The sequence below is a fragment of the Gavia stellata genome, chromosome 6 (assembly GCF_030936135.1).
Source record: "Gavia stellata isolate bGavSte3 chromosome 6, bGavSte3.hap2, whole genome shotgun sequence".
Lineage (NCBI taxonomy): Eukaryota > Metazoa > Chordata > Aves > Gaviiformes > Gaviidae > Gavia > Gavia stellata.
In genome coordinates, this window is record NC_082599.1 from 15,721,454 (window position 1) to 15,738,926 (window position 17,473).

Sequence of the window (17,473 nt, forward strand, 5' to 3'; positions counted from 1 at the left end):
CTCTTCACTGATTTGAAAAGCGAGACATCGCTAACGTTGTCGGTTTTGTTGACTGTGACTTGACATACTCATTCACTTCTGAGACCAACAAATCTGTGGAGAATTCCCTACAGATTATTGAGAGATGATGTGAATAATGTTAAGTGTGTCCCCAAAGACTTTCAGGATGGATATGCATAATCAAGCATGCAGTTCTCAATACTAATTCTAATTACTTTTCCCCCCCGCCAAATCACTAAGGTTCCCCAACCAGAGATGTGGGGCCTTCGTTAGGTCTGAAGAAATCCAGCTCATTAGAAAGTCTGCAGACAGCCGTTGCTGAGGTGACTCTGAACGGTGATATTCCCTTCCACCGCCCGCGCCCGCGGATTATCCGAGGACGAGGCTGCAATGAAAGCTTCAGAGCTGCCATAGACAAATCATATGATAAACCCGTAGCAGATGATGATGATGAAGGCATGGAAACTTGTAAGTAAACTATTGCTGTACATAAAGAATGTTTACAACATAGGTTAATTCTTTTAGAAAGTGATTAGAAGTAGCAGAAGATGATTTTAGGATTTTAAAAGAATAGAACTAACTTATCTTCATCAATTTTTTTTCAGGCTTTTTCCCTTCATGTGCATTAACAGATTGCAACACTCTGCAGCTTCCTTCCTTTCTAAAATAAGGAAATAAGATTATTAGGAGTGTGTTTACTTAAATTACTATGAAAATTTTCTGTAAGACAGCTAATTAATTTACTAATATAAATTAGAAAAAAAATATGCAGAAAGACAAAAAACCTCTGAATTTATGTTACAAAAATATGTGCATCTAACTTTGAAAGAGTACATTTGTAGCGTCTGGGGGGAAAAAAGGAATCACTGTCCTTTAATTAGAGTGAGTAAGGCTGGCAGATCTAATAAAATATAAAGTTAATGATCAGCTATTACCCACCCTAATGGGCATTCATTTACATTTTCAGTTCTTTAACCCGAAGTATGACCCAACATGTGGAGAATGTCATTAACATAAAAGAATCACTTCAAAGCTAACCTTATCATTATTGAACTATGTAAGAATGGGATGGTAAAATGACAACTCATATTGAATGAAAATAGTATGAATGGTAAATTACCTCAATCAGGGGTTGTATTAGAATCATTGAATTTTTAACCTTCATGTTGTAATACTTTCAACTCGTCACACACCAGCAGAATTTTTTTTAATCAACCTGCAGCTAGTTAGAAGTTTATGAATGAAGATGATGGAGGGAAGGTTGAAGTAGTAAAATATTTAGCCTGAATGCTAACAGAAAAGGCTTGAAAAGAAATTTTTCACTCTCCGCTCTTTTTAAAAACTTTTAGTTTCAGAAAGTCTGTTTCATAAGCGTCATACCCTAAAATTCTTTTATAAGCTACTTGTGTAATCACGCTTTTATTTTTTTAAAACGCTTTACTTTTTTTTTTAAAATCTGCCTGTTTCTACAAGTGTTCTGAGACTGAAAGGGAGGTCATTTTGCCAGTCACTTTTCGCAAAGGTAGTTACAGACGGAATTAATTCTGCTTTGCTTTTCCAGCACCTAGCAATTTCACGCAGCAGTGAGGCTAAATGCTGCTCTGGTGCTGCTGGCTGTCAATCTGTTTCTGGCCAGTAGAAGAATAGGTGTGAGAAAATGTGTAGTGATCCTGATCATTCTCCCAGACTGCATGCCTATGGTCTTTTGGGACATAAGACCATGTTTTTCTAAAAGGCCTTGTTTGGTGTGAGGCCACTGATAGTAATATCCTGTTTTGAGGCATCAGATATCCAAGGCTTATCCAGAAGTTACAGATGGTTTAACTTCATTTCATCAAAAATATAGCAAAACTGTTGTCATGAAACGCTTTCTAGGTGAGTATAGGTTTATGAGATTACTGTAAGGGGTTTTGAGCTTTTTGATGCAATGCATAGAGAGTAGCAAGGAAGTATTTGGTGGTGGCCTTTGTATCCTTTGCATGGGAGTAGCGGAAACCAGACAAAGCCTTCTGGCTGAAAGCGAAATGCCATGGGGTGAGTCTTTGCCCTCATCTCTCTGTATGGGTGAAGTCGTCTAGGACTGGTGGACCAAGAGCCATCTCAGTGTCACGGGAGAGCAAGAGTGACAAATCTCACATGGTAAAGAAGGGCTCTGTGTGACAAAGCTATATGCGTAGAAGTACGCATTCTGTTGAGTTACTTGTGTTTTAATAGCTTCCACATATTATAATAAAACATCTAAGAAGTAATCCAGAAATTTGCAGTGCCAGGTTAATAGAAGCAGATGAGTAGCAAAGCAAATATAGAAAGTTGGTTGGACAAAATTCAGTCCTTGAGGTCTTCCCCTTCTCACGGTGGTTGTGGGAGCTTAAGAGCTGGCCCAGCCATACATTGCCTGGGACCAGCACAAAATGGTACGTCCTCAGGTCTGTCTTTCTGAGAATATGTCTGTATCTGTGTTCAAAATGAAAGCAACTGCAGTCTGCTCCACTTTGTGTGAATTATATGGGGCCTTAAGTTCCAGAGAATTTGCCAAATGGTGTCTTCAGCTGGACAAAGCCTGGGCACATATGAATATGAAGAAGTTAATTTAACAATCTGGTCCTAACGTAACTAATGCCTCTCTGCTGCCATAACGACAGTGCCTAAGTTTTTTTTAATTGTATTTAATTATTCCATAATTGTTTGAAATTAAAATGTGGCTTTCTCTCATTATAAAACCCAGGCAAACATGTTGGTGGTCAATTTGCTGATGCCCTTGAGGTTGGATCCATTTGTCATACTTGAATTTTTTCCCCTTTCTCCTCCAAGTATTTTAGTGCTAAGACCGCTTCTTTCTTCCAGACAGTGACCCTCTTTGGAGTAGCAAATAATAGCACTGCAGTAAATTGTATAGAGGAATTCTTAACATGTCAGCACCCCGTATATGAAAGCCATAAAAATACAGGTAGCGTATGTGGCAAAGGGGCTGACTCTCTGCTGAATGTACTTTCTGTCCTTGGAACAACGTGTTATTAAGTTACTAAATGTAGGATGAAAATCAGATAGCAGTGACCATTCTGGGACAACATTTTAAAAAGTATTTGAGAAAATGCATGTGAGTTTTAATGGCTGTAAAGAAGTAATATTTGTGGAAAGGTGTGGGTGTTCAGCTTTTACAGATCATTTTTCCTGCCTTTTTTTTTTCTTCCCCTCTTTTTTTTTCCTTAATACTTGAAATAGCTGACTGGAAGGAAAATGTTTATCTTTAGTGTCTTGAATGAGAACAAGGCATTTGGACTGGGAGAGATCAACAAAGCTTTCTAATCTTTTGCTGAATCTTAATTGCTGGAATCTAGGGCTGTATTAAATATCACAATAAGAGGCCTAGAAGCTTAGTGGCAAAATAGCTTCACATTAAGTAGCTTTGATTCCTCTTGTGCATCTTTTCCATTTTATGGCCTAATTAGGAGAATAGCTTCATAATACCTGTTTGTGTAGTTCTCCTTAGTACAGTGTGGTTCATGAAATGACACTAGTTTTCAGGCTTAATTGATGTTTAAAGCATACTCCAATTTAATTTTTTGGCTTCAGCATCCCAAATGGGGAGGCAGGAGGTTGCAGGAAAGGAAGAAAATAACAGCACCAAACAAATACATTCTGCGTTTTGCAATAACCTAATGTCATTACTGCAACTTAACAAAAATAAGACGTTTCGTTTGTAGCCTGGGCTTGAATTTTAATTGAGCAGCATTTGCATTTGTTCTAAACACTAGTAATTAGGTGTATGTTAATTGCAGAATGACTGTGCTGCATAAAAGTGAAACAAGTTTCTTTATGTTGAGTCCTTTTAAGAAAACTGGAAATCTAATTCCTGCAGTAGAGTCACCAGTGTTTACTCCAGGAGAACAGGCATCCTAGTTCACAGGGCTCAGTCTAAGCTACGGAGTTAATTGCAAGCAAACTGTGTATGGTAGACAAATATTTATTGCAGCACAAGTGTGGAAAGGAGGCAATATTATCTCCATAGAATATGCAGAACAAATTATAAGAGGAAGCATTGTTATGACAAGTTGTTCAGCAACTCAGCATAGCACAGTACACTTAATACATATTTAGGATTAATTCAATGTATTGTTATACGAATATGAACAACCATAGGTCAGAATTGATTCATCTTTAAAATTCTAGCAATGAAGTACCAAGTAAACATTTGACTTCAGAATTTGTCAGAAATTTAATGCATTTTTTTAACTAATTATATTCGTTTGCAAGTACAATCTTTTAAATGTCTAGTTGGTTTTAACTGGAACAGATTGTAGCTATAAATTAACATGCAAAAAATTAGCATATCTATTCCAAAGTGGTTTTCCACTACTGTTTTAATAATAACTAAATATCATCCCAGACATTGATTAAGAAACACTGTGACCAAAAAAAGTACAAGTACAGCTAGTACAGAGCATGTATAGGACAGACCTATTAATTTTCTAAAATACAATTTTCCAAATATTAAAGCTGTGCCTACAATTGAGAAGCTGTATCATCTGCTTAACTCAGAGCAGTCCTGAAAAGAAGTTAACATGAAATGCTGAGACCTGTCCTTTTTTATTTTTTCCTTTTTTTCCCTGGTGATTTGTACTTCAGAGTACTAGTTGAGATTCAAAAACAATTATTAATGTTGAGATTTATCTGACATGGTATGTTTTTCTTGAAATATGTTTGTGTGATCTTCCAGGGTTGGAGAATATTTATAGAAATCTTGGGATACTCAGTGAATAAGTACTAAGTCTATCAGACAGGTCTGTGTATTGTAATTTTAATGAATAAACAGTATTTTGCAGGCAAGTATCTAAGAGAGAGAAGACTCAATATCGAATGGCTTTCAATCAGTGATTTGTAGGCTTTTCAGATTGAGTGAATTAGTTTTAAGGTAAATATGAATGATGACTAAGAAAAGCAAGTTTACATTCTACAGTAGTCTATGTATGACAAATTTCGAAAGAATTGCACACTTCTTTTGGCTGTAGAAGAGTCGCTGAGGTCTAGAAACAGTAATATTAGTAGGAATAATGATAATAAGTAGTAAGCATATGCTAAACTAAAAAATGATTCTTTTTTCCTTCTATAAGCCATGGCTATTACCAAATCTTATTGAGTACAAAAAAAAAATTATTTTCCATAGACTGTGTATACATAAAGCAAAACTGTATTTTTCAATTTCTACTGCTGAAAGTTGTTTGGAGCCTTTGTTTTCATTAGAGCTACAGGAGACAGCACAAAGTATGCATTTGTGATCCTAATTGCTGCTTCGTGCTGTCTGTTGGAACATTGGGCGATGGTGTAGCCCTACTTACAATGTGATGATATAAAATGTTAGAGCTCCTGGGAGGTCACAGCTTCGCTGGCCATGCAGTGTAATTTTTGAACTTGGCTTTAGGTTAAGTCAAAATGGTTGCAGGATTCTGACCCACAAGCTTGAAGTGTTTTATTTCTTTCTCACTAACCTACTGGGGGAGCTTTCAGTTTTTGAATGGATTGTTTCTTTTGGTGATTTTTTTTTTTAAAACTTTCTGAAATATATGTGCTTTGCTAAACCTCACCTCAGGTGTACTTTAGGATACTCTGAGTCTTGGTCTTGGATTAGAAACAGAAAAGAAACATGCTATCTGTCCTTAAATAATTTTAGTTGTTCCGCTGGATGGAATCTCTCCACCTGAACCTCCCAGGCTGCCCCATCTCAACCAAGAATGAAAATCATGGTGCATGATGTGTTATAAACTGCTCCAGGAAATGAAGTAGTGCGACACAACCGTTATGTTACTTGCAGCAGAAGGAAAAGTCTATTAAGACTTGTATTGAGGTTAACAGTCCTTAATGACTTTCATATTTTTATGAGAGTATTATAAGAATTTACTGAGTATTATAAGAACTTACTGACAGGGCATGCTGCACTGCTGTTGTTTCTTCTTGCAGATATTTCTAAAGCTCTCCTCAACTGACTCAGATACTGAAACAAAATAGGCCAATTAACATCACTTTGCTAATCCTCTTTATTAATCCATACGTTATTCAGAGTAGCCACAAAGCATCATTTGTGTTTTGCAGAGTGTTCTGCAAAGGTGGATTCCTTGCTTTTAAGAGTTCAGTAGTACAAATGAACATTCCAGGAAACCCCCACATAAGCAGATACTGATTTTGACAAAAAATACGAGTATTTTGTGGTTGTGCATATATCCTGCTTCAAAATGCATTATGCAACATAGCAAAAAGCCTGCCCTTGTTGGTTGTTCTTATCTCACTGATGTTTCTTAATTTGTGCTTTCAGTGGAGGAAGACACAGAAGAGAGCTCAAGATCTGGTAGAGAATCTGTGTCCACAGCAAGTGACCAGCCATCCCACTCATTGGAGAGACAGATGAATGGAAGTCAAGATAAAGGTGACAGAAAAAAGGCTGGAAAGGAAAAGAAGAAGGATCGAGATAAAGAGAAGGATAAAATTAAGGCAAAGAAAGGAATGCTGAAAGGCTTAGGAGACATGTTCAGGTAGGTGCTTTGCAATCCAATGTAAGAATGAAATATAAAATGAAGTTTCATCTTTTAGTTATTAATTTATATTGTGACTGTTTACTGAGACGATATTTTACCATACAAATATACACATGATGTATATGGCTGATCTCTCAATTTTTGAGCCTAGGAGTGGTGTCATGGAAAGGAAGCAGCTCAGAATGGAAGAGAAGGAGGTGGATGGCAGGCTAAAGGGGTTGCAAAGGAAAAAAATGATTTTAAGCGACAAACTGCTTGGTCTTGGAAAGAGTCTTTGGTGATGTCTAAGTAGTGCACATATCCTTTGACAGGTCAAACAATTTTGGGTTTTGCTTTTTTCTTAAACTGTTCTGTTCCTAATACTGTACCCAAAGCTTATGTGTTACTAAATGAGTGTTGTACTTTGCTTTACTATTAAGCCTGTTTGCTCTCATGGAAGCATGATGCGAAAGAGATTAATCCATTTGAGATTGAAAACCAGCATGCTCCTCTCAAGGAAAACAGGATCTAAATACAGTTGTGTGCTCTGAGAACTCACAGTCTGGAGAAAGGGTCAGTGAAAGACCTGAATTTTACCAAGCACTGAGTTTGTCTGAAAGGAGTCGTCTCTCCAGCAGACACAAGTGATCTGAAAGGAGCAGGCTGCTGAGGGACACCCTGCTGTTCTGGTTAAATGGTGAAACATGACAAACACCTTTGATCACTTGTGGGAAGGGGTGAGAGAGCAAGAAAATCAGTGTTTCTTTTAGTTAGCTAGAGTAAATAAATATATTTCCAAGAAAAAGCAATATTAAGGCAGTGTTCGTTTTATTTTGTATATGCAGTGATTCATTATTTAATTTTGAAGTGAGATACCAGTAGTATTTTAAAGATTTATTAACAGTGATTCTGCTCTGAAAACATGTAAGTGGAGCTTCAGTTAACTTTCTTCCTGTTACCTTCTTTATCCTGTAAAACATTAATTGAACGTAGGTTGTAACTGCATAGGTTCTTGAGAGTTGTTCTGTGTCTGTGAATCGTATTACAGAATGAGTTAACAGAAAAATTAGTTAAATAGAAAATATTAGTTAGAAAATATGTTTAGAAAACGCAAAACAATATCAGGTTGTTAGATAGCATATGCCACAGAATACCAAAAGAGTCATAGGAGATAGTCCCACACTTCAGACAGGAGGAGAGCACTTCAGCCTCGTCCCCTGTGAGTCCTACAGGGAAGCCCTCATCTTCTGGGTGTTTGCCTGCCTAAATTCAAGCCTGGAGCTGAGAGTTGCACCTCACGCTGGGCGGGGGTGGAAGGTTAGAGATATGAAATGTTGACTGGTTTTCTTCTGCAGTCTTCCCCATTTTTGTACAGCAGAAATGACAGGCAAAATCGAGGCAAATTATACATGATAAATTCTGTGGACTGTAAGTAGCTAATTGGATACCATGTGTGCTATCTCGTGAGTTCAGTCAGAAAGTGTTTACAGCATCTGCAAAGCTTGGGCAGCTCCTTGGTCCTCAGTTTCCTCTTATGCAATATTCCCAGTACCCAGAGGACCTGTGAGATAGCTGCTTCATCTTGCAAGCTTTGGTACTCAGGCAAAGGGCTGACTCTCAGAGGGTCCCATCCAAAGACAGGAGCCGTCATGTTCCAGAGAGATGGCTTGGGGCAGGGCTTGTTGGCTCCTTTCCGCCCTCCAGCCTTAGAGTCTGATGTCTGGTGTTCCCATGTGGCTTTGAAAGCGCTGGATGGAACCGAGTGCAAAAGTGGAGATTAATACCATTTTTAATCAGGCACTCCCAGCTAAATAGGAAGTAAACTTGTCTGTATGCTCAATGTAACGTTTCTGAAATCTTTAATCTGGAAACAACAGTAATTTGACTGATAGGAAGATCTGATGCTCACTTTGTTGTTTGCTCTTCATAATGGTCAACATTTCCTTGAGTTTTTTTTTTCCCTCACTACCATTTCTGAGTGAACTTTACTTTTCAGTCTCCTCTTAATTAACGTGGGAGCAGTGCTATCTGGATGCAGTTGACTCCTCCTGGATCTGTAAATTAGCTTGCACCTTGTCAGCCCGCCCAAGAGAGGTGCTCCTGGCAAGCAGGAAAATGCTGATTGAAGGAATTAAGCATTCTGCCTCATTTCCACTTGGTGCTTGATTTGCTTTGTTGACAGCCTTCTCAGTAATGTTTGAGAGATGGGCTTTATTATGTCTGCAAGATAAGCTACCCCTTCTGCCTATGACATGCTTTGTTTTTCTGTACATCTGACATATATCATAGATATCAAGTAATCACTGAAAGAAGTTGTGCAATAGAAAATAATGATGACAGTAACATTTAAAGTCCAAGCCATGATCAAAGCATAATTGGATGTTGTGGTTCTGTGCAACATTGTGATTTCTTTGTAGTTCCTTTTCTTTTCTCCTTTTTTACTTTTTTCTCTTCCTTTTCAGTGCTCTTATCTTAAAATAATCTTTCTTCATTAGGCTGTATGGGCAAGAACACTACTTGCGGGATGAAATTACTGTTAACTGACACTTTATTCCAATGTCTGTGTTTAGCCAAGGGCCTTTTTATTGCCTGTATGCAAACTGGCAGCTCATAAAATGGAATCTGTGTGATGTATAAAAATAAGCCTCCTTGCCTTCAGTTAAAATCTTAGGATTTGCTACTGGGATCTTCATTAAACTGTACTGTGAGATGGAGACTCCCACTAGACAACCCTAGGTTACATTTATCCCTCAGCATCGAGTCATCATTTCCAAGAAATCCTGGGATGATTCAGATAGCAGGTTAAAATCATAAGTAAATCTTTTAAACACTTCCATTATTTACTGCTTTTATCAAACATAGTAAAGAGGATTGACGTAACCATGAAGGAGAACTGTAAAACACGGGGTGCAGCCTGTGTGGCTCTGACACACACAAGTCCTGTTATTTCCAGAGGACCTTTGCTGGCATTGGGCTGTGGACTGTCTGGAAGTTCACCCTTCTCACTGTGAAATAAATCTGTCTGAGCATGTGTGTATTTCTTTTTTCAAATTGACATTTCAGGGCAGAACAGAGTAATTTATTTAAATTTGCCATTTGGCTGAGCAGTCTCTTTCTCTTCACAGATGAATATAGGGCAAAAGTTAACCTAGAAAAGTGTTGAGCAAAAATATTGGTCTATTGGAGGAGATGCAGGTGCTGCAGAGCTTTGCTTACACCTGAATGTGTTTGTTTTGCCTGAATAGTTGCATCATTCCTGTCTTTCTTATCCCTTCAGTAGGATCGTGTGCCATGTCCTGTGGCTGTAATCACATACCAAATGCGCGGCTGTGCAGCTCCTTCTTCTCCATTGCTGGCATTTAGGGGGTGCCTGGATGGCCACTGCCAGCTAACCAAAGAGATTTTGGGAAGCTGATCTGAAGTTCTGCTAGTTTTTGTGTTTTACTACTAGGAAGGCTTGAGTGGATATATGTTTTGACATCAGAAGTTTATAAAAATCTGTATGCTTCTCCAAATGCAATCTAAAATATGTTTACTCATTTCTGAGTCTGAATTTGTTTATTTTTAAGTAGAGATTTTGCTACTTGATAAAAATCAACCTGACAAAAACAATCAGTTGATAAATAAGTCATTGTCATGCTGCCTTTAAAAAGAGGCTTCACAGTTTCAAACAGTGCACCTGTAATTAGTGCTGGTAGGGATACATTAATTTGGTGGGCTTCTGTGTTGTGCAATTCTTTGACATTCCTCTTCTGAGAGAGAAAAATTGTATATGCCGCTTTCTTTTCCCCTCCTCTTGCCCCCGTCATGTACAGGGTATTTTCATTTATGAAAGTGGGTGCCCTCAGGATGTAAGATAGGGAGATCTGAGATTGTTCTTATTCGCAGGTTTTGGGTGATGATGAAATGACACTGTTCTGTGGTGCAGCTGATGACTTAAGATCCCCGTACTTCATTCATGCTTATTCCTGGTGTACAAGCTTGGATATTGTTTCTAGATGGGTGACTGGACGGGTGAACTGCTGGGTGATAAGCAAAAGAAGTGGTAGCACCACATCTTTCCCCAGCTTCCTCAGGCCATATATAATTTTCCTCTATGGTCATCCCTGACCCATGGTTCTGTAAGACAGTGGCATCACTGTGATTATGCCACTTTTGGGGAGATTTTATTCTGTTTGTAAGGAAGTAGACAGCCACAGTCTTACTGAGGAGTTTGTGTAGGAGAAATCTCATTGGCGAGTTTTATGGTAGAAAAATTATGTCCAGCAAGTGATCAGTCTCAGGAGAGGATGTATCTGAGGAATAACATCTTTAGGAGAAACGGAACTACCAAGATGTTGAGAATAAGGAGGGGGAAAAAAAGAGCTTTGGGTTTCCAAAGGGAGGAAGGGAGAAGGGAGGCCAAGCTGTCTAGTCATGTCTTGCTGGAAATGTTGGAGGTACACTCACTGCCTGATAATAAAAAACCTGCTCAAACAAGTAATCATAGATATGCTCATATAAAAATGGATTTGCAAATACAAATGGTATGTTTGAGTTTACGTGGGGAACTGCTGAGGAGAACGAAAGATGGCAGATATACACATTGTGTTTTAACCTTGAGTTTAAGCAAGAAAATATCTGCCTTGGTTTTGGAGGTTGCTTATGAAATGGTTGTAATGTAATTTGAAGCAACGGTGGATAAGTATGTTATATGAAATAAGTAAATTTTCTACTGTAGGAATTAATACCTCAGTCCCACATAAACATAAATTTCCAGTAAGCACTGTATGTTGAAGTTCGTGGAATAAGACAATATGCTTAAAATTAATCATGTGCATAGGTGCTTTTAGTACTGGAGATGGTGTATTTCAGGATCTGGCCTGTAATGTTGATGGAAACGTAAAGCTGTAACGTATGGTAACTGAACTTTAATTCCTCTCTTAACTATTGTAGCATACAGGTGGGTAAATCAATGCACTGAATAGCCAATGCAAATGTAATATTCCCAGATTACCATTAAAATCTAATCCTAATTAGATTTAATTACATTTAAAATGATTACTGGGAGCTTTGCAGTGTTGTATCTTCCCGTTCTGTGAGAGGAAATAGATAATTTAGTTTGCAACCTTGTTTAGCTGAAATCAGATATACTGTTGTCTTTTTTTTTTCCCCACACACAGCTGCTTCCAAGGTACACTGGACATGTCCAGATTCATAAGCATATTATTTGTAGCTTTGAATTACACATTTCAACCACATTAGCCACCTGAGACCTCTGACGGGGCATTTGGGAGAATAACCTACATGGATTACTATTGCTTGTTACATTACTTTCTTGTATTGCCTACTCTGGTTTTCATTTGAGTTTTCTCATCATAATGTCTGTGAGGAGATGAAAAGCAAATCACAAGGGTTATACCATTGATTTAGTAATTACCTTCTTTCATTTAATAACAACCTTCAGACTTTTAAGCAGGCACATGACAAAAAGGTATCTGAGTTGTGTAAAATACTATTGAATTATACCCTAATCAACAGGACTGGCAAATACCTCGAACTCAATAAAATAAAATCTGTAGTCTGATTTTCATCATTCAGTAGCTTAAGAAGCAGCAATAATGGCATTTTCCTTGGAATCATGACTAATAGGACATCGTATTGGTGAATGACACATACTGATGTATGGACTTAATAGAAAACATGGGAACGAGCTCCGAAAGTTGGAAATTTTTTTTTACTTTCATGCTCTGCTCATGGCACAAAACACCATAAATCTTGAGCCTTAGAACACAGAGGAGGAGGTTATTGCTTAAACACCTGTTGGTTGTATCATTTCAAACTTGGAAGCTTGTTGCTCGCACGCTGAATTGCGCCTGGGTTTGCTAATGCTCATATGAGAACGTCGCCGACAGCTTGCGGTGCTTGTGCTGAGACTTTCATCAGAAATGCTGAGCTGGTTCGCTGCTCAGGTAAATGGAATCTGGGGCCATTTGTGCTCTGGTTTTTGCCTGCTACCACTGTGAGCCAGCTGGCACAACTATCATTAAGTCCACATCTGCTTCCCTTCTTCTGCCACCGGCTAGAAAATGTGTGACCCACTACAATCCTAGATGCAGTGTCTAAGCATGATGCCTTTTCAAGTTTCAGAGGAGGAGCACAGTCCTTGTCCTGGCTGCAAGTTGGATACTGCTAATGGCACCTTCTTGCCCTACGCTCCTCTGGGCTACTTTGTCCTGATCTGTTTTCAAAGTTTCAGCCAGCCCCTGGGATGCATAGAATCAGAAAAGCCTTTCAAATGGAATCAGCCATGCAGCAAATTGTCATCTTTGATGCAGACAATTACCCAGGACTCCTATAAATGTCTTTCAAAACATTTTCGTATTCTTCACTTCCTTCTTTCCAATTAAAAGTAAATAAGGAACTGAAAGAGATAAGCTCGATTGAAAATAGCTTTTCTTTTTTGGAAAGGCAAGCCATGCTCCTTCCTTCCTCTCCGCACTTCTTTGCCTTCCTGTTTTCTTCTGCTTGGTGGAATCAACTGCTTTGAGGAAATGTGTGTTTCATTCCCTGCGGCCCCAAAAACCCCCTGTTTTTTGACTAAGATGTCATTGGGGCGGGGGGCAATGGAATGGCAAATTCCTGTTTCTAAACCAAACAACTTCACATAATCTGTCAGGGATTTAAGGAATGCGGTTTCATTAAGTGGTTAGTAAACTCTGTGACTTCTAAAACGAAACACAGAAAGCAGCGGTATGCGATTGTGCGAGGGAGATTTGAAGTGAGAGATTAACGTAATCGTATGTGGCTTTCTAGTTTGTCATTCTGACAGAAAGCAGGGCTTTGCTGTATGTATTCTTAACACCGGATTTTCTTAGAGTAAATCTTGAACTTGTAAATCTGATGGGGATATATTGTATGTTGGGTTTTTTTTTTAATTTGAATAGAATCAGGGCTTTTGTTTCTAACATCCAGAAATAAGTGTCAGGATGACCTGTTACTAGAGACGAGTTCATAGTGGCTGCTAACATATTCTCCCAGTATTCTTCCTTTGCTTGTCACCGAGTTTAAATAGAGAACCTTTGACACCTACAGCACCGTCTCTGCCTGCAAAGCAGGCGAGGGAGGCAGGCGGCGTGACAGCTGAGCCCTCCGCCATCCTGCCCGGCGTTCTGCGGCGCTTCTCTTCCAGGCCTGCCGGATGAATATAGAATGCAAGTGTCAAGGATGACACCTACTTTATAATCTCTGCAAAGCAAGCCTTTTCAGAGAAGAATTTGTTGACAGTTCAGAGATTCAAAGTCAATTTCAGTTTTAGCTCATATAGAAATGGGATTTTTTCCTCCACCTGATGTGATAATTGAAGACTAACTAGGCAGTGTGCTAGTCCCTAACAAAGTATGGTAAATAAACACTGTCTTGAGATGTGAAGAATCCGTTAGATGAAAAGCTCTATTAATGACATTTGTTTCATTATCTGTTGGAAATGTTCTTTGGAGATTTAATTTGCTACTAAATAGCACCTGTACATTGGTATACATTATGGATGCTGTAGATTATGTTTTTAAAGCAGAGTCTTTGAAAATCCTTTTTAAAAACAGGAATAGGAGTGTTGTCTTAGATGAAAATTAGTGCAACTTAATATATTTTTATAGATGAAGATGACATAGGCTATTAAGTCACAGTTACTTGTGGTACTTAAGTTGGCAGCTGATCCTTTTCTAAAAGGCAAAGCTCCAACTTACTACTGCAATTCAGTCCTCAGGAGCAAAGATCTGTATTTGCGGTGCATTGGCATGCTGATGCCTCCTGTTAGGATTTACATGTATCTTAACTGTTCTGCAGAGAAACAGTCATTAAAGGCAGAGTTATAAAACACTTCAGTGAAAATGGCAAAATGGTATAAGCCAGTATGATTTCTGGAATAGAATATACCAGAATAGAAATAGTCTGTGAGCCCCTGCATTTCCCTGAACGTAGTAAGAAAATAGCGGGTATAAGGCATTCAGAGGGCTTATTTAGGCTTTCAAGTTGTTGTTTCAGGGAAAAATAAGAGGAACAGAAGTTTTGTAGAAAGAATAAGAGAGAAGGAAATACTAGAAACACAATGCCAACAAGGTATGCAAGTAGTATTTCCCCCACTTTGAGTCCTTTGATCGCTTCTTCTGCAGGGAAAAAAAGAAGAGAATTAGGAGGAACTGAAGAGAGATTGAAAATACTACACTCCTAGAGTGATTCAGGCAGGCAGGGATCTCTGCTTGGTTCAACCCCTGTTCACAGCAGTCCAGCTTCAACGTTTCATCAGTTTGCTGAGTGTCACGCCCAGTCGAGTTTCAAATATCTTCAAGGATGGAGACTCGGCAGCCTCTCTCGGCAGCCTGTTCCAGTGCTTAACCACTCTCCTGGTGAAAAGTGTTTGTCTCTCCTTGGTAAGAGAAGATAGGAACAAGATACACTGAATAATCACTGGTACAAAAAATCTGAATCAATTAACATCTACTTATCCTTCTCATGAAGCAAAAAAACATGTGGACATGCAATAAGATTGTCATCCAGAGACTTTAAATTTTAAAGGATTTTTGTGATATGTGATTACCCTGAGGGACTTTCTGCCCCCACGGTTCCTTGAACACCAAGAATATAGGAAATAACGTGGCTAAGCATGCATTTGTGACTGTGAGCCACCCGTTGTGTGCTAAGTGGTAAGGAAGAAGTTACCTGTAAACAGGTTATTTTTACTATGCTTCCAGGCATCCTACTCTAAATTGTCTTGGACTGGGAACTATTAGGATACCAAGCTTGATTGGCTGATACGATACCTAATAGTGTCTGATACGATCCACTGAGCTAGAAAAGGTGATTATTTTCTTTGGAACTGAGGAAGAAACAGTCTATAGAAATCCTCCTTTCTACTATTTCATGCTACACCGGAAAATGTCACGTGGTTTTCAATTAAAAACATAAAATTTGTGTTGTATTAATGCTGATACTTTTCATTTTCATCTCAAGTAAAATCACAGGCGTTTGTAGTTCAGCCCATCACAAAAGAAGGAAGTTATATTCCTTTTAGAGGGGAAGAAAGTATTATTTTTCATTCCTCCCATGTTCGGTAGATTCTCTAGAATTTAATGTAAGAACATAAGAATACAGTCACACAGAGTTGAATGATACCCGGTGAGTCCCTGTACCCCAACTTTGTCTCCTCTGACAGTGGTCAGTAGTAGCTCCCAAGAGTGTGGTGCCAGAACAGGGTAACCATATAGCAGTTCTTCCCAGGTCTGTCTTCTAGGCTTTCAGTGATCTGCAGCTCAAGGATTTCTTGAGAAGGTGCCTTCGTGCTCAAGTACAAAATAGGGTGTGTATATATTTTGTTCTGGGCAATTTGTCCTGTTACTGACGATTTGGGGTATATTTACATAATTCCAAAATACTAACAAAATTTGTAGTGTATCACATAAAAAAAAGTCTTTTCGAGATTGTGTAGAATGACTTTTGTATCAAGGAGCTGCTTTTACATTACAAGTGCGAAGACCTGATTGCAATGCACTGCGGTAGATCTGACTCATTATGTCAGTATTTTATGGCACTCAGGTAAGCGTGTTTGCAAAGTAGCAGTAAACCTTTTTGATGTGCAATAACGTTTCAGTAGTTAATGTAGTGTTCCACTGCATATTAAATTTTACTGCCTCTGTGCAAACTTAAAATAAGCAGGAGTTCAAGAAAAGGCTGTAGATGTTTGTGAAATAGACTCTGCTTGGAATACATTCACTTCATTGAACTAGTTTTACAGTGTATGTTTGGGCTAGCTGATGATGTGATTAACAGTAAATTTTGAAATGTTTCCTTCTACAAAAGATAAATTTGTACTTTCTACAAGTGTTAACGCTTTTTTCAGGACTTTTTTGATATCAGCCTTGTAGCTCCTAGTCCTGAAAGAAAAAAGAACATAGTATGGTTTCATGGAACTACTTGGTGGTCTTGACTATTTTCAACAAATATTATAGCATACTACAGGTATGGCTGTTTTAAAGGGTTTGTATTATACGTTGAAAGTATGTTGGTAATGCTGTATTGGTAGATAAATTCCCTATTAGAAATAACTAGTTCAGTAGACTTATTAACTTCATAGACCTGGCTTTGTCAATGGAATCTGCAGAGTTGGTCCTTACATTGTGCTTGCAATCCGGAAATCTCCTGGAGTTTGGAAAGTTGCGTAAGCTTTCAAGAGGAACTGTGTTCTCATTTTAAAAATTGGATAGTACCTTGTCCATGCTAGTGTCTCCAAGGGCTTCGATGTCCTGTGGTGTTTCCTGTGTTGTAGAAATACGAAATATTTGTATGCTAAAAACATATGCTATCTACGGCTTCCAGATGCTGCTGTTGAGTTTAGTTTGAAGGTGGATGGATGGTGAATGGATGACTGAAAATGTATGTAGATTTCCTTTTTTCTGCTATGCTGTTATACATAGTACTTAGTAAGAAAATGTCTTATTAGAAACAAAGCTTATGGGTTAGCTCTAAAAATTCTGAAAAAGAGGATTTAATAACAAAAATGCATCTAGAATCTTAGCTGTATCAGCATTTTTGAATACCACAAGAGCAAAAGTAGTATATTTTTATACCGACCGCAAGTGCTTCTAGCATATTCAATACCAGGTGTGCCAGCAGTATTTAGAATGCCAGCTGAATTGTTATTGCACATTTCAACAGCAACATACCACAAATAAATCTCAAATATTTCACAGTGTTATTATAGATGCTATCTTTGTCTTTAACCCATAGTGCTAAAATCCTGAAGTTCAGCGCGCAACATGCTGCCACAAGCAGGAGTTTCAGATGTAGTGTTAGAGTTACGTATTTCTTTCTCTGATGTTGCTGAGCAGGTAATGATACCAACAGTATTTCCATCTGTAACTGTTAGGAGTCCTGATATCATCTCTGGAGCTCCAAATGCTTTGCTAATTCTGTTTGCCTTTTGTAACTGCAAA

General features: G+C 38.4%; 1 protein-coding gene across 8 annotated transcripts in view; it reads left to right on the forward strand.

Moving 5' to 3' along the window:
* Positions 1–17,473, forward strand: part of PARD3 (par-3 family cell polarity regulator) — a 458,445-nt gene that overhangs the window by 311,085 nt on the left and 129,887 nt on the right. For all 8 annotated transcript variants that reach the window (XM_059818399.1, XM_059818402.1, XM_059818398.1 and 5 more), the window contains 2 exons: positions 241–468; positions 6,308–6,524. In XM_059818399.1, coding sequence (XP_059674382.1) covers positions 241–468; positions 6,308–6,524 — 445 coding nt within the window. The remainder of the gene's footprint in view (positions 1–240; positions 469–6,307; positions 6,525–17,473) is intronic.